Source organism: Onychostoma macrolepis, chromosome 09 (assembly GCF_012432095.1).
Source record: "Onychostoma macrolepis isolate SWU-2019 chromosome 09, ASM1243209v1, whole genome shotgun sequence".
Classification (NCBI taxonomy): domain Eukaryota; kingdom Metazoa; phylum Chordata; class Actinopteri; order Cypriniformes; family Cyprinidae; genus Onychostoma; species Onychostoma macrolepis.
In genome coordinates, this window is record NC_081163.1 from 14161907 (window position 1) to 14182640 (window position 20734).

Sequence of the window (20734 nt, forward strand, 5' to 3'; positions counted from 1 at the left end):
CCTCTCAAATGTCGTCTGGAAAAAAAAAAAAAAATCAAGTTTCAAAATTTGCTAAATTGACTAGAAATTTGAAAATCAAATCAGATTGGGCTGCAGTGTGAACTAAGACCTTTTAGTCCAGGAATATTTCTAGCTTTTACCTACAGTACAATGCCATGTTAAACCTAAGGAAGTATCTTGGGTTAAATGCATTCATTGTGAGATTTTGTTTGCTTATTGCCCACATTCTGCTTAGACACAACAAAAATTATGTAAAGGGAAGATTGTCATTTGTGATTTTGCACAAACATGAGGGTCCTGGAGTTTCTCAGTGTGAAACAATGTGAGACCATACTTTAGAAATTTTCAGACATAATTTATAATTTTTACATACTCCCTTTCAGATAATATCTGTTCTTTTCCATGAAGTCAATAGGCTGCTTTATTGTGGACTGCAGTGCTTGTGCTGATCTTGTCTGAACATATTCTCTTGAACATTTGCTTTGTCAGTGGTCCTTGGCTGTTAAGTTTAAATAAAATACTTATTTGGATCAAGAGCTAAAGCCTTTTGCCTAGAAAACTACATTTTGGACTGTCCTGGAATGTGTTTGAACTGACATGAACCTCTGTTTTCATTAAATATTAAAATGTGTACATACTTTATAGTATATTCTCTTGTGTAAACAGTACATATGCAACAGCTACTTCCCGTGGTCTCCTTTTGCCCCATCAGCCCAAACTCTCATGTCTTGTTAAATATAGCTTCTGTATCAATCAGACACACACACATGGTCTGTTAGATGATGTCATCCAGCAAAGGACAAACAAACACACTGATATTTGCTTCCAGGGACATTGTGGGCAAGTTCTTGTTTTCCATTTCTTTAAGAATGTAGTGCTGTCATTTATTAACTGCACAGACAATGAGACGCATAGAACTGCAGCAAATAAACAAAAATTAAAGTTTTAAAAGTTTTTTTTTTTTTTTTACCAAATTTAACTTTAACAAATAACTTCGACAATTATAAACTGTACAATGCTTCCTGACCTTAACACTTATTTTATTTGATCTGGTTTTAATCCTTGACAGTAAATCGAATTTCAAATGAATCGAATCTTACTGTTCGAGTATTGTGTTAGGACATTGCTGTAATATACATTCTCTCTTTACCTTTGAACAAGCTACAAACAGAATAATTTTTGACATTGTTATACCTAATGAATTATTTAAATTGAAAAACAAATCTATATATACTCTGAAAAATGTGATATCTGTATTCTATGAGTAATCGGAGGATTAGCGTACTGAATCATTTTAGTGAGTCAGTTAGCTCCGACAGATCGGTTCACAAAACGATTCACGCATTGGAGTCATCGGTCACTATGACCGAGTCATTAAACAGAACAGATTCATTACAATGATTCATTCGTGAGTCAGACTAGCGAGGGCATCAGTGAGGCGATGATGATGGCTCTTCGGAAGAATTGACAATCCTGTGCATCAGATACAGAGGAGGAAACGAAATTACGAATCCTACTATGGTGATGCAATAGTTCATGAATATTAATTAGGTTGCGATGACGTTCCTTCCTAATCTCCTCGTAGCATCCAGCCACACATCCTAATTTATATTCATGAAACAGTAGTTAATTCATAAATCCGCAGTAGGAATCGTTCATTGGTCATCACAACAGCGCCCACTCTGACAGCGTCTGCCTTTCAGCCAATCTGTTGAAAAGTTGGGTACCGTATTAATATTCATAAACCACGCCTTCGCCATAGTAGGATCACGAAATTAGCGAGGGGGGAAGCATACAAACAACGCTGACTTCCTGTATTTTCTTATAACGAATGAATACATTACGCAGAACATAAGCGAGAGGGATATAATATCTGAAAACGGTATCGCTGTGGATGCCACTGCTGTAAATGCAGATTGTTTACAGCAGCCCTCGCATCCTTTCCTCCCTCCCCTTTTCCTCTTTTCCGGAGCGCCGGAGCGCTGGTGGCGAGGCAGCGGCTACAGCAGCTCCCAACGACCGAAGATAGCGCCTGCAGAGCCGGCCGCGGCCGTCACATCACCCCGGGCCCCTGGAGGGTGCGATCCAGAGCAAAGCAGGAAGCAAGCTTTTGATGCCACATCATTGTGCACCATCATTCTTCCGTGAAGAAAAGCGCACAGCCACTTCTGGATTTTATTAATCTTCACCTCCAGGTCTTTTCAGGAGTTTGGATGTGCAGTTTCACATGATATGGCTGTTCTTAAACTAGTCGACCAGGTAATTGCATACGGTTTTTTAAACGCATGTTTTTGTTTGCAAAATTATCAGTTTATTTGAAGGATGGCATGCTGCTTGGATGAATCTGAGGGATTTGCACACGATTAAATGTCATTTTCAGTGAATGCAAAAAATGCATAATGTGATGCTCCATATATGGTTGCAGCTGAAACTGCATGATGTAGGCTATGTGCAGCATATGTACCGCATATTAAAAATTCATGATAGCACATACAAATGTGTTTTATATGCTCATGCCTGTTTCTGCTGTCACGCTTTTTGCTTAAACGACATCATAGACCTTGTTGGAAGATTCTTGTTTTCCTGAAAGTCAGAAACAGCTGCTTGTGCAATTTGTGCAAGTCGTGAATCTGATTCTACTTCGCAAATGATTTATGAGTAGGTGTTTTTCAGTGTATGATTAATAATATAATGTTTTACCAACACCAGTGTAAGAATGTCTTTTATATTTAAGTGAGATAAAGTAGAGTATCAAAGTGAGCGTTGTTCTATTTTATTGCATAATTTGTGTAAGGAAAATGATCTGCTTTCATCTAGAGAGAACAAACTTCCTGCTCTCTGTTGGAGTGTGCATGATGCTAATGTTGATATGGCTCCTAAATCTAATCTGCACACCATTAAAAGCTTTGAGAAGAAAACATCTCAAATTCATATCATTATCAGCACACCTAGTCAAATTTCTGTTTTAACTGACTAGTATAAGTTGCATACCAACATAGAGTTGAGCTCCACCCAGTTAAAGCTCAGATAGTCAAGCTCCTTTTCTCACAAACATCACTGTTGTTCACTTACTTGAAACTTTTGTTGTGACTTTAACAATAACTTAGTTTCACACTAAGCTTTTGTGTTTGCTATGTACTAGTATTTCTAATTAGTAAAAGACTGAATTCATTGTAATCTGATTTTCATTGGTGATATTTTGAATGTTACTACTATTCTTCACAAACTTGAAATTATATGTTACATCTTTTGATACTAGTCACCTCCACTAATAATTCGTTTTTCGTGTGACATTTGGTAGGCACACAGTAAGAGTGTTTAGTTAGTTTCATTAGAGTAGACTTGTACTTCCCTAATGGTCATGTGATGCACTCATATCTAGACACTATTGCAAATGTTCTAGGAAGTCCTTGCAACAAGTAACTCGATGTCTATCAGGGCCAGGGGCCCCATGGACGTCATGTCAGGGTCGAGAAGATATTTCAGCTGTGAGACTGTAGAGACTAAAAAGTCTGTACTAAATCTTTACACACTACATGGTTGAAGCAATGTTTCTTATTCAAACAAGTGCAGCCATCGACAGCTTCATGTTGTTGATTGCCACAGAAAATGCCAACTCGTCCCTAAATTTGTAATAACAAACAACAAATGTGTGTACAGTAATGCATTTGCAAAAAGGGCAAGAGATTCCATAGGGCTCATATCTTTGATAGAGCATTTAAATGAATTTGTTCATAGAAAATGTGTGTATACAAATGAATTTAAGATAGAAATCATGCATATTTAATTAAAATAATTTTTTTACATATACTGAACTGAATAATATTTCTGAAGACTGCTCCAAAATGTCGTTAATTGCAGTAATTTTATATATTTAGTTTTTACTCATAATTTATTCTGTGTCCTAAAATGTTTCTAAAATAAAAAAATGTATGGGAAAAAGTTAATCTTAGATATGCTGATAAACTTAAAAAGTAAATATTTAACTGAAATATTTTTAACAATTTGTTTTAGTATAATGATGATGATATAAAGGCCAATTATTTAATTTTAATTAAATAATTAATTTATATTAATTTATTTTGCTGTTTTAATAATATTAAATGGTTTATTTTCCTTACACAGTAAAAATGTATTTTTACACATAAAAATATGCAGCTGCCTTCAGTGGCATCCCACACAAGGGGATCATCCCATTTGAGCGTCCTTAACATCAGAAAGTTTGTACCATTGATCAATATCAATCTTTTGTGCTGGGACTACTGTTCTAAGTACTGTTCTTTGTGCTTCAGGTATACCGAAATAATTTATTGAAGTGAGTGGATTTCTCCTCTGTCATGACAGGAGCTGAAAAATTGGATAGCACTTTAAGACATATTAAAGACATATTAAGACATATAAATTTTACATTCATTCATTTAGCAGACACTTTTATCCAAAGCAGCCTACAAATGAGGAACATCACAAGCATATACTGTTATAAACTCTTGTGGCAATATAAACAGTTTGTATTTTAACGTTTATCCTGAAGCAGTCTCTTGCCACTTAGACTTCCATTTAAAGTGCATTAATGTAAACGCATGTCTTGTTTGTTTTTACAGACCAAGGCACAAGTTGAAATAATTTTTTGTGTTATTTTTGTGTGTTATTTTTTTATTTGCCCCAAAAAGTTTTACTTGCATTAATCCTAGGACATTTATTTTGTAGAAGTTAATATGTGACACTAAGTGTTCTGAGTGCAGTAATGTTTACGGTCATTTTGGTGTTGTGTACAGTTTGATTTCCATACTTTGCCCCAAAGAGGAAAGGAACAGGAAGTTGTTGAATCTCAACATTCCCCTCTCATGCTTTTTCGTAGTCTCGGAGGGTTACATGACACAAGTTCAGAGCACACGAGAGGGAGGAAATAGAGGATAGTGTGTTTACGGCTTACACATCAGTCATCGTAAGACTTTAGATACTTATGCACTTCATGACAGTGTTAGTTTTTTACACTTTTCATATTTTATTTTTACCCCTCAGAAAACAAAGTTTAGATTTTACCCAGAAGAGTGTTTTAGGGTTTTCTGTGTTATTGAAGACATACATCTTCTTCACCAAACTCAACATAACCCCTGAATCAGATGATTTGCAGAATGTAAATCGTGTAAAGTTGCGATGTAATGGCAACAGATCTTTTCCTCAATACTGTGTTTTTTGAAAAAAAAAAATGTTTTGGTTCTATCCATTGGTTGTTGTTTGGATGAAAGCAGATCTGAATGTGAATTTGCAGTCAATTGTAAGAAAGGGGATGTTTGAGTGGACTAAATGTTTGGAGAAGTCTGTAGCTTCACCAGAAGGTCAAGTCTTGATTATATTTTACAAGGTCAAAAAACATTTAAAAAATAAAACCAATGCATGGGAAAATTTCCATTTCATGCTGTCTTTAAACATCAGGGGAAAAATGCTGTCACAAGGAACTAGATTTCAGTTTCGCAGTTCACTTATTGTGCGGCATCAGCAGTTCCTCATTTTAGACCCATGATTCTTAAGGAGTCAGTCTGCTTTGTTTTGAAGAAGAGCCTGCAGTGCTCCAGTTGTCAAAAGTGAAGAAACCCCAGCCCTCATTGGCTAAGAAGGAAGTTTGGCTCACTTCTATTGGCCGTAGTGATAGACAAGGGGACGGGGAGTTGAGGGAAGGAGGTCATGTAGCCTAATGCATGTCAACAATGGCTTCAGTGTTTGAGAGTTTGGCTTTGGCATGGAGCGGCGCTGGGAGGTCGGGGAATGTCCTCATTTGTGATGAGCTGCGTCCAGATCCCTGCTTGTGCCAGCACTCAGCAATCTCGTCCCCAGGCTTTGCGGTGCCATAACACAGACAGCACTGTTGTCACCAGCTGTTGTGTTCTCTTTCCAGTGAGAGAAGAGCTGTGTGGCTGTGTATGTGATCAAGACAGAGGCAATATCTCATAGTCGAGAGAATTCAACATTGTATCCTCATAGATTCAGTGTTCTCATAAAAGAGCTCAACTAGGATGGCCCAGTGGCCCAGTCCCAGTGTGAGTGTTTAGGGCCAGTTCTGTTATTTTACATTCCTGTTCTTGTGCATGTGATTTTTATTTGCCTTGCAAATGTAAACATTTGGCTTTCTTTTAATTTATTGAATGTTGTTGTTGTTGCGAATTCTGCTGATTTAAATACGTCACCAAGAGAAGGATTCCTGGGGGTTCACTGGTGAATTAATTATTGGTGAATTTTTTTTTTAACATGATATCCCCTAGGAAATTATAATAGCCTAGAATGTGCTCAGGAGACGTTTCACCTTGGACTTGTTTCTTCTCAAATGTCTTGAGAGAAATAAACTTTCTCCCGTTGACCAACAGAAAGCTGCTTTGTTTGAAAGTGTTTCATACAACACTACACCATTGACAATAGAGATTGTTTATGCAACAAGTCACCGAACTGTCGCTAATTGTTTGATCGCACCTGAAGCATACAGAGCAAAAAGATTTGTTTCACATTGCTAAAATAATTTGGTAAAATGTTTGAGGTCATAAATATCTGACAATTGTATCTTTATCTGACGAGTTTGTCTTGATCTTGAATCTCTAGACTGGACGATATAGCCAAATAATTATCACAATAATTTTTTTCATATCAGTCGGTATTGATAATGATCACGATAAATGTCAAGTCTTTATTTCTTTCAAGTTTAAAGTCATATTTTTGCTCCAAAGTGAAAGTTGTAGAGACCAGACCATATATTTTCCTTAACAAAATAAATATCTTAATAGAAAAATGAATTTCTTAGTTTCTGCATGTTCTAATGAGTGATATTAATTTGAGATAATAGTTTGAACTTTGAGCCGATCGGATAAACAGTCCGTGTGACACGGTTAAAATAACTAGCACTCTGCCATTGGTGCATAAACATTATATCAAAAATTGATCGACCTCTTGTTATTGTTTTATCAAGGAAAATTATATTGTGATAATTATTGTTATCGATTTATCGCCCAGCCCTAATTTCTAGTTGAAGCACTTGAGATTATTGGAACAAGCAGGAGACTTGAGCGAAAGTTGCCATTTGCTCTCCATTTAATTTCATTGCTGTACAATTGAGATGGTAAAGAGGTCTCGTTTATGATATGATATTATATGATATGGTGAGATGCATGAAAAGAAAAACTCATGAGATTGTTCAGCCATTGGTTCTTTTAGAGAGCGGAGTAATTTGAAATGACTAACAAAAGTGAATGATGGCTTGTGGCGAATTGGCACAGCAGAGATAGTTTTTTATGGATGATGAAATGAGTTTGAAGTGAGTGGGTGTGAGATGGCCTGTTTCTGCAGCTGAAAATAGAGCAGATCTCAACAACACATCTCCTGTTGTCTCTACACAGAGAGTTTGTTTGTATGTGTGCATATTAAAGAGATAGTCATAGCGAAAGAAGCTATTCTTAGAAACATATTTTGAAATGTCAGAAAAATGTATTCATATTTTTCATAAAACGTGAACTTTTCTTCACAAAAAAGCCATAATGTGACTCTATTACAGCTATAAATTCATATGGGGTTTACAAAGTATGCTGATATACCAGTAAGATGTTAAAAGTCCATCCCTGTCTTTACAATTTCTGTCCTTACCGTTGAACCCTGTGTGTTCATTTGCATGATGGCCTGCCTACATGTGTTCTGTTGTATAGCGGAAGTGAAAATGCTTTCCACGCTTCCTCTCTGTCGCTTCTGAGAAGGTGAAAAAGAGCAACAGGAAGTAAGATGTGGGGGTTATTGCAGATAGAGACACTGGAAGTTTAGATGCAGCCAAGTTTGGCTCAAACCACCTCTGTGTTGTTATGCTTCTCTAATCCCACGCATGTGTCGGATTATCATGGTTTTCAATGAGCTGCCATATAAATATACGAAGCTTGGCACTTGAATTTCAGAAAATAGCTGGCAAAATACAGTTTATAAATATATTTGGCATTAGTTAAGTCTTTAGTTGCTGCATAAACAAGGACTGAAGATGATAATTACATAGAGGAAACATGGCTTTAATGACCACAGTGTGTGGTGCAAACTGCAAAGCTTCCTTGGGGCTCTTTGGGCCTCGATTTGGCCTCCCTGTAATGACGCCATTTCATGGAAATGGTGAAGGCTGTGTGGTTTTGCAGCCTAGTTGTCTGGTTGTCTGATTTGTGCTGAGAAACTGATTCAAGAACCGATCATTTGAATGACAAAATTATTCCAAAGATATAAAACATAAAGTTTATGTAATCAGCACAACGGTAATCTTGGTTCTTGTAGCTCTGTGTACTTTCTGATGAAAATGTGGCACTTGCCTTTGCATAATTTGCCGCCACAGTGATATGGTGGTTGCCAGGACATTGTTGTATGGTTGCAAAAGTGTTCTCTGTGGGTTTTAGTGTGCGGTTGCTAGGGTGTTAATCGGTGGTTTCTTGGGTGTTCTGGGTGGGTGCTAGCATTTGGGATTTGTTCAAATCTGTTACCCTAAAGGTGCAGTCCCATTAGAGAAAGAAAGTTCCGTTATCTGTAGTTTAGCAATGTATGAAGCACAGCCCACACAGAAGTGACTTTACCAACCTGAACTTGTTGCAAAATCTGCACGGGTAAATCTTTTGCTCCCGATTGCAAGAATTTCTATAGAAATGACTGGATTTTGTCCATAAAGTTACGGTATGTAGTTTTGTGTGTTTTTGCAATTTTGGAGCCCCCTACAGTTAAGTGAATGGATTTCACTGTCGTAATTACAGTCGATTGCTGTACATTAGCATTTGTTGTTAATGTAAAGCAATCCACCCTTTTCGCATCATTTCGTACCTGCTCAATAAATTTACATAACTCTCAGAACAGACGTTTGAGGAAGAGTGTGGGAAAGAAACAGAAGCCATTCACCTTATCAGAACTTGTACTATCAGAATGATATTGAAACTGATATTTAAAGGTAAAAATCTTACATACAGTTGCTTTAAGTAGGAGCACCAGTGCACCTTCATGCTTTTATTCCTTAATACCATGTTTAAATAATCTCTTGTTTTTCACAGCCACCCCTCGTCCAAGCCATCTTTAATGGAGACCCCGATGAGATTCGTGTGCTCATATGTAAATCAGAAGATGTCAATGCACTGGTATGGAACAGTTTCTTTTATTCTTCTACTCACACGACTATATCTCATCTCTTTGTTTCTTGCAGCACAATAGTCGAGGAATCCCATGGACAACAGCCAGAGATTTATATACATTTGTCTCAGTAAAGGCAACAGGACACAAAACAGTTTTCAGGGCCATTCTTCTTCCAGAATATTTATTTATTCTACTTGTCTCACTGTGTCCGCCCTAATGGCTCCAGCAAGAATTAGCTTGCTGTCCAAATGTTTTATATAGAGCCACTGGTCATAGTCATGATTTCAGGCTGCATGTGCAAACAGGTTCAGACAATGGACACGTTGAGATGTCACCACCGCAAGTGTGTGAGCACATTAGTACACACTGACATCTCCATCAGTTATTGTAAAGAGCCACTCAATGCTCCTTTGTTGTGGATCGCTGACAATGACGGGCAATCAGCATATTGCATTCAGACCATGTCTATGACCAATTCTCTGCAAAAACTTTTTTTGGTTTTTGCAAAAAGGTTTTGGTGTTTAAAAATAATGGATTGTACTGTAAAGACCACATTAAATGGTTTGACAGACACAATTGCCTTTCTAGTGTTGATGTAGCCTATTTCCTATTGCAACAGGAAGTTGGTGTGAGACATATCGAAGGGCTCTTCCTTTCCTTTTTTTTTTTTTATTAGCCAATAGTCTTTTGTTTATGCCACAGCTGTCAAAATATGATTTGTTACTTGTTCTTGTTAGGTTGCTGTAGAACGTTTTGTCCATTTTTGGACAAATTTAGTTTTTACACCGCTAAGTCCAAGATAGCCCATTGTCATCTGTAAGAATTTATTTTAATGAAATGAATACTTTTATTTATTAAGGATGCATTAAAATGATCAAATGTTACAGAACAGACATTTATAACGTTACAAAATATATCCATTTCAAATAAATGCTGCTCTTTTAAACTTTCATCAAAGTATCCTTTGAAGATAATGTACTGTATCACAGTTTCCACAAAAAAAAATTAAGCATCACAGGTAACACTTTATTTTAGGGTCTCTTAACTAGTTGCTTATTAGCATGCATATTACTATAATATTAGCCATTTATTAGGTCTAATTAAGCACATATTAATGCCTTATTCTACATGACCTTATTCTACATCCCTAATCCTACCCAATACCTAAACTTAACAACTATCTTACTAACTATTAATAAACAGCAAATTAGGAATTTATTGAGGGAAAAGTCGTAGTTAATAGTGAATAAGTGTTCCCTATTCTAAAATCTAAAAATTTTCAACATCGCTTATAATAAGAAATGTTTCTTGAGCATGAAATCAGCATATTAGAATGATGTCCGAAGGATCATGTGATACTGAAGACACTGAAGAGGTGGCTGCTGAAAATTCAGCTTTTGCATCACAGGAATAAATTGCATTTTGAATGTGTATCAACTCTGCTTGCCAACTTTTAAGAGTATACTAGCATATAGATGGGTTGAAAGACATGAGTTCTAATAGTGATTTGATTTGATTTTTAACAATCTTTCCATCCTCTCTGTCCATGTGTCTGACTCTCCAGCTGTCTTTTTTCATTCTCTCTCAGGACGCTGATAAGCGAGCTCCCCTTCATGCAGCAGCCTTTCTCGGAGATGCTGAGATCACAGAGCTCCTCATTGTGTCAGGTAGAGCTGCTCTCTTTCTCTCTCCCTCCACTCCCTTCCATAGTACCTTTACAGCATCTTATATAAAATAAATGCATGTTCAAAACCCAGTCCATTAAAGGTATAATTAAACCAAAAAGAAATATTCTGTTATCATTTATGCATGTCATTCCAAATCCATGTGTTTTTTTTATTTGTCATGGAATGTAAAGGATGGTTTTATTACATGTTGACAGAATTTTCATTTTTGGGTGAATACAGCATATAGAGCCCTAAATTTATTAAGGTTATTATTTTTTGACGTTTCTTCGTAGGGGCACGGGTCAATGCCAAAGACAACATGTGGTTGACTCCACTCCACAGGGCAGTGGCATCACGTAGCGAGGTAGGATTAGTTGTTAAACACACACTCACTTTTGAATAAGACAGATGTTGTGTAATGTTGTCACACAGCAGGATGCCTTTAAAACAATGCTAATCATATGCAGCAGCTCCTGTGTGATTATAATAGGATTTTTCTGTCACTGGATCCTGATTGGTCAATTGTATCCCAGCTGGCCTGAAGTACACAATATAGTTGGTTGTTTTGCTTTGTACACATCTAGGAGGCCGTTCGCGTGTTGATCCGTCATTCTGCCGATGTTAATGCACGGGATAAGAACTGGCAGACTCCGTTGCATGTCGCTGCCGCCAACAAGGCCCTGCGCTGTGCTGAGGTCATCATCCCGCTCCTGAGCAGCGTCAATGTTTCAGATCGCGGGGGACGCACCGCCCTGCACCATGCTGCCCTTAATGGGCACACAGAGGTACTGCAAGTTGAAACCAAAATATATATATATATATTGTGGCCACAATTAAAAAATAATAATTTCTACTATTTATTAATGCGTTTCGTTAAATCATAAATTAAAGCCACAAATTAAATTAATTCTCTCGTTTTAGTAAATTGTTGCCTTGTTTTATTAATTTGCTTCTTCGTTTTAGTAAATTGTGGCCACATTGTCCTAATTCATTCTCTGGCTTTGATTTAATGAAAACAAGGGAACAAATTATTAAAAAAAAAAAAACCCCACAATTGATTAAAATGAGGGAACAAATTAATTATTTGTGAAAATGAATTTTTCATTTGTGTTCATGATTTAAATAAAATAGAGGGAGAATAGTAAATTGGGTCACAGTTAATAAATTAATAAAACAAGGGAACAAATTCTTGATTCTTTAGAGCAAATTATTAAATCATGGCTACAATATTTTTTCAATATTATTTACAATATTTTTGCCTCCATGTCATGTGCAGGGCTCCAATCATATTTTATTTCACTGCAGTTTAGTGCAATACGTGTTGCAAGTTTAAAGATAGAGACAGTGATGAATTTATATACAAATTCACATGCCTACTGATACAGACTTAATTTTGCTGCATTGCATTGTCAACATAGCTTGAAATTTGCAGAATGCTGAATGGTTTCGAAAGTCATTATATAAACTGTGACACAAATATGATGAAGCACACAATAAGAGCTTCAGGAGACCTATAATTACTGGCGCATTATTGACTCATGCCTTACTGCCTATTGAGAAGAATATAAGCATTCTCTCATTCATTTCTCCATCTCTTTCTTATCACTGTTTTTCACTTTCCACTTTCTCTCTTCAGATGGTTAGCCTTCTCCTGGCCAAGGGTGCCAATATCAATGCCTTTGACAAGAAAGACTGCCGTGCACTGCACTGGGCGGCATATATGGGTGAGGGAACAATCCTATAAAAGCTGTGGCCATATGTCTTTTCCAGTGAAACACAAAATAATTTGTTCACCCTGCTTCCATTTCAATACGAAAAAATAGTTGCTGGGGGCTGCCAAGCTCCAAAAAGGACATAAATCACCACTAAAGTATTCTATACTAATTTGGATGTACAATATGTATAGTCTGCTGAAATTTTGTAGTTGTTATTTTAATGATGTGCAAGTTGACATCAAGTATGGAACTAACTTTGCAAAAACACACCCTGAGAGTAAGAGAGATATTTAGTGTTTTTTTACTGAACGAATCTGGGTTTTTAAACGAATCATCTGAGTGCATAACCCATTCATAAAGACAGTCATATGCTTCATTTTTAAATCAATCAACCATTTTGAATGAATCATCTTTTTTTTTTTGAACAAATCATTTGAATGAATGATTCACTGATATCTAAATGCCAAATCAGATGCCATCTCTGCAGTGCAAAACATTTGTTTGGTAAAAGCCTATAGTATCTTATTATTCTAATTACATATGTTGATTAAATATAAGAATTTGACATGAAAGATGATGCATCAATTTAATAAGGTTTGAAATAAATGGCTCCTATAAAGATGCAAATGATCCTGGAAATAATTTCCATCACTTCTGCACAGAATATGAAAATCTTTGGGAGTCAGTTGTCCACAACAGGCCTAAACAAATTACCAGCAAAAAAATGTAATTTAGATATCAATATTTGGCAATATCGTACACCTTTAAGTGCAATATTCCAAGTCTTCTAAAGACATTTGCACTTTCATGTTGTTTTATGTTAAGTCATATGGAATAGTTCTATGAAGTTTTTATGGTGCTTGAAAGACAGTGGACACTTTCTAATTTTGTTTTATAGACAAGAGTTCTGGAAAACAGCACCTATAGTGTTGAAATGAGAAATGAGTCATATGGGTTTGAAACGACATGAGGGAGAGTAACTAATAACAGAATTTTCCTTTTGAGGTGAACTATGTGTTCATGAGCTTCTCTCTATACTCCTGCAGGTCACTTAGATGTAGTGTGTTTACTGGTGAGTCAAGGGGCCGAGATCAGCTGCAAGGACAAGAGAGGATACACACCTCTACACGCTGCTGCTTCCAACGGTCAGATTGCTGTGGTCAAACACCTGCTCAGTCTGGCCGTAGAGGTACCTAGGATGCAAATAGATGCATATAGAGAAGGGAGCATGGGGAAAAACATCTAGTTTGAGCTTGCTATTATATCATGTGCTTTACTCATAGATAGATGAAGCCAATGCCTTTGGGAACACAGCGCTGCATGTGGCCTGCTTTAATGGACAAGATGCAGTAGTCAGTGAGCTGATCGACTACGGTGCTAACGTCAGTCAGCCGAATAACAAGGGCTTCACACCTCTGCACTTTGCTGCTGCATCCACTCACGGTGCCCTGTGTCTGGAGTTCCTGGTCAACAGCGGAGCTGACGTCAACGTCCAGGTATGTCCATCTAGGACAAAACATTGACAGACAGTGCAAATCCTGTGTGCTTTATGCTGCTAAACATTTCCTGATCTTTCCTCAGAGTCGTGATGGGAAAAGCCCTCTTCATCTGACCGCAGTTCATGGACGATTCACACGCTCCCAGACGCTCATCCAAAATGGTAAAGCTGTTTTTAGACTGCTTAAAGCCTACTGTTAGCCTGTGACTGATTTGCATGTACATTGAGAGTACAAGTGTGTGTTTCTGATACAGGTGGAGAGATTGACTGTGTTGATAAGGATGGAAACACTCCGCTGCATGTCGCTGCTCGATACGGCCATGAACTTTTAATAAACACTCTAATCACAAGTGGAGCTGACTGCACCAGGTTTGACTCTTTATTAAAAATCTTGGTAAATCATCATTTTTTTGTTGTTTCTGACATGCTCTTTCTTTCTCTGCAGAAGAGGAGTACATGGCATGTTTCCTTTGCATCTGGCTGCTCTGAATGCTCATGCCGACTGCTGCCGGAAGCTTCTCTCCTCAGGTACAGACTGCACCACCGAATCAAGCTACAGTTGCACTACCTTAATTTAACAGTGGAGACCATTTTTGGTGAAATACAAAAACATGATGACATAGCGCTCATGCAGAATACACAAGAATATGTCTCTGGATGTTTCATGATCTCATTGTGTTTACTTCTCATTATTTCCAGTTCTTTCTATAGTACCTCATCAATAAAATAGTAAATTCTTGCTTAATCAAAGTATAAATGAGTAAAAGTATTAATTAAATACAAAAATCATGCTGAGCCCAAACTTTTGAATTGTAGTTTGTTTAAATAATTTTCTGACCTCCAGAGATGTGTCCTCAGCGTGTTTGTTGGAAAATGTTAGATTTAATTTCTTTGACCACAAATCACACCGGGTGTGGGGTACTTTTGAGCTCTCATTGCTCTCAAGTCCATTTCCCTTAGAAAGCTTTCACATCCACACTGGGTAATTTGACATGACATGTTGTGTAAATCAACAGATCCTGACCTTACTGATTCTCTTGTGTCTAAACGGGAGAAAATCCCTGCAGCCATGTTCCATCATCTTGTGAAAAACCTTCCCAGAAATCTGGAAGTTGCTACAACAACAAAAGAAAAACAAACTCCCTATTGATGCCTATGGTTTTGAAATGAAATATTCAGTAAGCACTTGGTATGATCCACATATTTTTGGTTGTTGTCTACGCTGATATGAGGAGGGGACAAAGTACTGAACAGTGAGATACCTCTCAAGTTGATGTGACTCAGACAACCTATCTCTTCATAAATGATTATTTCATAAATTGCTGTTTATGTTGAAGGCATGCTTTGCCACTCTTCCTTCTGTAATTAGGTTAACTTTTAGTTATAGATATTTTGTCTCTGAATTGATGGATTTTCCTAATGTCTCTTTGCTTAGGTCTGGCATGCCTTTATATCTGTGTGCTTTCTTAACTCTGACTCCTGATTGTTGGTTTGTTGTGTTAGAATATAGATGCTATATCTGTACTTTTGAATTGTTCTTCTTGGTTGCACACATTTGTGTTTTCACCTTTGTTAGAACGATGTGTGTTTGTCTTGTCTATCCTATGTGCACTGTCTTTGTTTATCCTGAACTAACATCCTTTCTCTCTGTCTCTCTTTCTCTCACACTGTCTCTTTTTTGGACACCTTCCCCCCCGTGTCATTCTTTCCCCTCCTGCGGTCTGATACTGTGGCTGTCTGCGTTTGGGTGTGGGGGCACTTTCCTCTTCCATGCACTGCATCCTTCCTCCCCATACTTCCATTCCTCTACAGGACGGAGGTATAGCATAATGTGCCCTCTCAGTAATGACTCGGTCCTGTCTGCAGGCTTCCAAATCGATACGCCAGACAACCTGGGGAGGACGTGTCTGCATGCCGCAGCTGCAGGCGGGTGAGTCAGTCTGTCTTGCAGATCTGGATTTTGCTTGTTGGATGGCATTCAAAAATGTATTTCAGAATTGCAAAAAATCTCCTATAAAATCAAACAAAAAATACTTAGCTTAGTTGAAATCACACTTAAAAACAGTACATTTCATGTGTGCATACAAAAATGTGATTCAAAATTTAGAAGTCAGTAAGCTATACATACCCAAATATAATACACATTTATGTATGAATTAGTGCTGTCAAACAATTAATGGTGATTTATTGCATCCAAAATAAAAGTTTTTGTTTACATAATATATGCATGTGTACTATGTATATTTATTATGTATATATAGATACACTCACATACAGCATATATTTTGGAAATATTTACATGCATATACATTTATATATTTATATTTTATATTATATATTTAATATATAAACATAACATGTTTTTCTTAAATATATTATATACATGCATGTGTTTGTATTTATATATACATAATAAATTTACAAAGCACACACACATATATTATGCAAACAAAAACTTTTATTTTGGATGCGATTAATCGTTTGATCTACGACTACCTTATCCATTGTTCAGACAAATACCGGTATTGTCAGACCTGTTGTCTGTCTGCATACCAGCTCATGGCAAGTTATTTTTTTATCTCTCAATCTCTCTGTCAGTAATGTGGAATGTGTGAAGCTATTACTCAGCAGTGGAGCCGATCATAACCGCAGGGACAAACATGGAAGGTGAGTTTTTGGTAAACGCAAGACATGCACATCAGGATAATTCTCTAAAACTTCTACATAGACAGTATACATATCTGTGCATTCAGGAGCAGTGAGCGAATTTGTCTAAAATCACACATTTTCTTTAAATTTTTTTGACATTTTTTGACCACATATATTCAGATTTCATTGTATTTTTATATTGATCATTTCTAAATAATTTATGAATATAAATAATATTAATTGTCATATATTATAAATTTCGTTATGTCTCTTTAAAAATTAAATACATTTTCATGAAAACTTGTATTTTGTGCTAAATTTAACTGAAATCTCAAGTTTTAGACATTTTCTCAGTTTTAGAATCACAGAGTTGTCATCACTGCACACATTAAATGAAGCGATTCCTACTGTACTAATTTGTTTGTACTCTGAAACTGAAAGTTTATAAAATTTTGTCAAATTCTCCCCCTCTCTTTTGTTGTGGTTGTTGACAGGACCCCTCTCCACTATGCAGCAGCTAGTCGACACTTTCAGTGCCTGGAGACTTTGGTGTCCTGCGGTACCTGCATTAATGCCACTGACCATTGGGGGCGCTCTGCTGTGCACTACGCTGCTGCTTCTGACCTAGACAGGAGGTATACAACATTTACACTAGGGCTGTCCCCTAATAGTCGATGAGAAGAGGCTTGGTCGACTAAAATTTTATTAGTTGCTTAGTCGCAGAAAACAAATCCACAGCAAGTGGCGAAGTCACGCAGTCTGTGACGGACAGATCTTTAACGCTCGCTGCATGACAGATGGAGGCGCCAGTGCGGTCACTTGCTCTTACAATACTCTGTCTTTTTGGTCATATAGATAAGAGTAATACATCCTTTGAATCCATAAAGACTCTAAGTTTATTTGTGTGCAACATAACAACAAAACATTGCACTTTTGCAAACTAATGAAAGTAAACAAGATGCGCTTTCTGCCATCTCAGTCTCTGTGAACTTGAGCGCATCAAAAAAAAAACTAACTGAAATTCTGGGTATACTTGCCTTACAAACATGAAAAGTATATCTATAGAGATGTCTACTTTCAAATGATCAATTCAAATGAAAAACAAATATTCTCCGATTATGTAATCCGTATGAAACATGGATACAGGCGCATCACTACTGCGGAGAGGAAGATTCAGTATCACTTCATCTCTTAAGCCAAAACACAAAGAAAGCACTAGTTTATTAATAAATTATTATAATGTTAATGCAGCCTTCTTACTGTTTTTGTGCTGTGGCAAGCTTTATGTGTGCGCTTGAGCGCTTATTAGGCTATATAGGCAATTACAGGCTCATTATTATGATTTAAATGGTTTATTAATAAACGTGTGATTAGTCAATAATCACTTAAAATGAACAACTACTAGTGGACCAGAAAAATCTTTAGTTGAGGGCAACCCTAATTTACACAAACAGCCATTCCTCCTCCATTCTTTATAAAGTTTTACAATTCAATACAAAAGTGGATTTGTCCCTCTGTTAGCAAAAATAAACATTACATCATTTAATAGACTAACAGACTTATATTGGAGCAGGACATTACAAGGGGTTTCATTGGAAAACTGCAGCTCATAAGTCTAAACCATCCTTCACCCTAATTGTAGAGTAAAAAATGGTGGAGTAAAAACTCCACTATCCCCACGTGAGTAGTTTACAGTGCAGAATTTGAGCTAGTTGTGGCCAAACAACATGTAATTGACCGTTGTAAATGCATGTCTAACCCAGTTAAATGATGTAGACACAGGCAGCTGTAGTCCTACAGCAGGTGAAATCGAGTGCAGTGCCAGTCCCCATCTCCAGAGACTGCTAGCAGCTACACTAACACATATATCTGTTACCATGGCAACCACAGGCTATTTTTAAGTCCCCTGTCATTGGGGTAGTTTATGTGCAAAGACAGGGGGTTGACGTCAACTTGATATAGCATACGGAAGCACCTTTGTGCTTAGTTTAATTAGATTAGCTGCCAGAATTCACCAGCAGAGAGAATTTTGTGAACGAGTAATGAGATGGTAAACGCAATATTTTTTTTTTTTTTTATAACAAGATACCCCAGACTTATTGCATAATACATATATTATTAATAAACTATTGATTTATATAAATATTTACTCATGTATAATTAGTATTTACAAAATATAATATTCATTCTGAAATGTTTTATTAATTGTTGAGAGTGATTGTTGAGTAAGAAGCCTCTGCTTATAAGATTTGTGAGGTGTGTGTGATTTCTCTGCAGGCGGCGTGTGGTCCTGGAACCAGAGAGTGACGGAGTTCAAGCTGAGAGGGAGAAGGAGGCAGCTCTGTGAGTTCTCTGGAGTTGAAGAGCAGAATGGCCCATGTCTGCTCAGCCTCAATTCTGTGTCCCCCTCCTTGTCTCACCGTCACTCGTGCTGTTTACATGTGTGCTGCTCTGATGCCAAAACATTGGGTGTTTGTGTCTGCGTGCGTCTGTAACCTCATCATTTCATGTCTGGAACAACCAAAGTGTATTTTCCCTCTCTCCACTTCCAAAGTAGTGCATATACATAATTTTTAGTGCTGCCAAACGATTAATCGCGAATAATCGCATCCAAAATAAAAGTTTTTGTTTACATAATATATGTGTGTACTTTTGTATATTTATTATGTATATATAAATATACACACACAGTATATATTTGGAAAATATGTACATTTATTTACATGTATTTATTTATATTCATATAATTTATATTATATATAAATATATTTAATATGTAAACATAACACATTTTTCTGAAATATATACATGCATGTGAGGGTATTATATATATATATATACACAGTACATACACATATACAGTGTCTTTGACCCTTCCTATTTTTTGCATATTTGTCACACTTAAAAGATTCAGATCATCAAACAAATTTTACATTTACATTACATTTACATTTAATCATTTAGCAGACGCTTTTATCCAAAGCGACGTACAAATGAGAACAATAGAAGCAATCAGACCATCGAGAGTGCAGCAGTATACAAGTGCCATGACAAGTCTCAGTTAGTCTAGCACAGTACCTGTAGCTAGTTTTTTTTATTTATTTATTTATTTTTTTAAATAAATAGAATTGGAAAGTGTTAATATTAGTTGGTCAGGTGCTGGTGAAAAAGATGTGTCTTTTTAGATGATTTTTGAAAACGGTTAAAGACTCAGCTGTTCGAATTGAGATTGGGAGCTCATTCCACCAGCTGGGCACAGTCCAGGAAAAGATATGCGAGAGACATTTGGTACCTCTTTGGGATGGCACCACAAGGCGTCGTTCACCTGCAGAACGCAAGCTTCTGGAGGGTGTATAAGTGAACTAGTGAGTTTAGATACACTGGTGCAGTGCTAGTTGTTGTCTTGTAGGCAAACATCAGTACCTTAAATTTGATGTGAGAGGCTATTGCTAGCCAGTGTAACCTCATGAAGAGAGGGGTAACGTGAGCTTTTTTTCGGTTCATTAAAGACCACTCTGGCTGCTGCATTCTGGATCAGTTGCAGAGGCTTGATAGTACTAGCGGGAAGGCCCGCCAAGAGAGCATTACAATAGTCCAGTCTGGAGAGAAGAAGAGCTTGGACAAGGAGTTGTGCGGCTTGCTCTGACAGGACGGGTCTAATCTTCCTAATGTTGTATAAGGCAAATCTGCAGGACTGGGCCGTTGTAGCAATATGGTCTGTGAAGCTTAACTGATCATTGGTCACAACTCCAAGGTTCCTGGCTGTCCTGGAAGGAGTTATGGTTTACGAACACAGCTGTATAGAGAAGTTGGGGTGAAGTGATGGGTTGGCTGAGACCACGGGTAGTTCTGTCTTAGAAAGGTTGAGCTGAAGGTGATGGTCCTTCATCCAGCTAGAAATGTCACTCAGACAGGCTGCAATGCTAGCAGCTACCGTCGGATCATCTGGTTGGAATGAGAAGTAGAGTTGAGTGTCATCAGCATAGCAGGGATAAGAAAAGCCATGCTTCTAAATGACCGATCCTAATGATGACATGTAGATGGAGAATAGAAGTGGTCCAAGCACTGAGCCTTGAGGAACT

The 20734-nt window shown here is 37.1% G+C and overlaps 1 protein-coding gene across 3 annotated transcripts in view; it reads left to right on the forward strand.

Annotated features, from left to right (window-relative positions):
* The first annotated feature begins 1774 nt into the window (after nucleotides 1–1774).
* Nucleotides 1775–20734, forward strand: part of ankrd44 (ankyrin repeat domain 44) — a 28575-nt gene continuing 9615 nt past the window's right edge. For 2 of the 3 annotated variants that reach the window (XM_058787055.1, XM_058787057.1), the window contains exons 1-15: nucleotides 1775–2259; nucleotides 9045–9128; nucleotides 10712–10790; nucleotides 11084–11154; nucleotides 11375–11575; nucleotides 12427–12514; nucleotides 13552–13694; nucleotides 13789–14001; nucleotides 14087–14165; nucleotides 14258–14372; nucleotides 14449–14531; nucleotides 15816–15933; nucleotides 16602–16670; nucleotides 17147–17287; nucleotides 18930–18995. In XM_058787055.1, coding sequence (XP_058643038.1) covers nucleotides 2233–2259; nucleotides 9045–9128; nucleotides 10712–10790; nucleotides 11084–11154; nucleotides 11375–11575; nucleotides 12427–12514; nucleotides 13552–13694; nucleotides 13789–14001; nucleotides 14087–14165; nucleotides 14258–14372; nucleotides 14449–14531; nucleotides 15816–15933; nucleotides 16602–16670; nucleotides 17147–17287; nucleotides 18930–18995 — 1577 coding nt within the window. In that variant the 5' untranslated portion in view covers nucleotides 1775–2232. The remainder of the gene's footprint in view (nucleotides 2260–9044; nucleotides 9129–10711; nucleotides 10791–11083; nucleotides 11155–11374; nucleotides 11576–12426; nucleotides 12515–13551; nucleotides 13695–13788; nucleotides 14002–14086; nucleotides 14166–14257; nucleotides 14373–14448; nucleotides 14532–15815; nucleotides 15934–16601; nucleotides 16671–17146; nucleotides 17288–18929; nucleotides 18996–20734) is intronic. The other variant, XM_058787056.1, reaches the window with a different exon arrangement.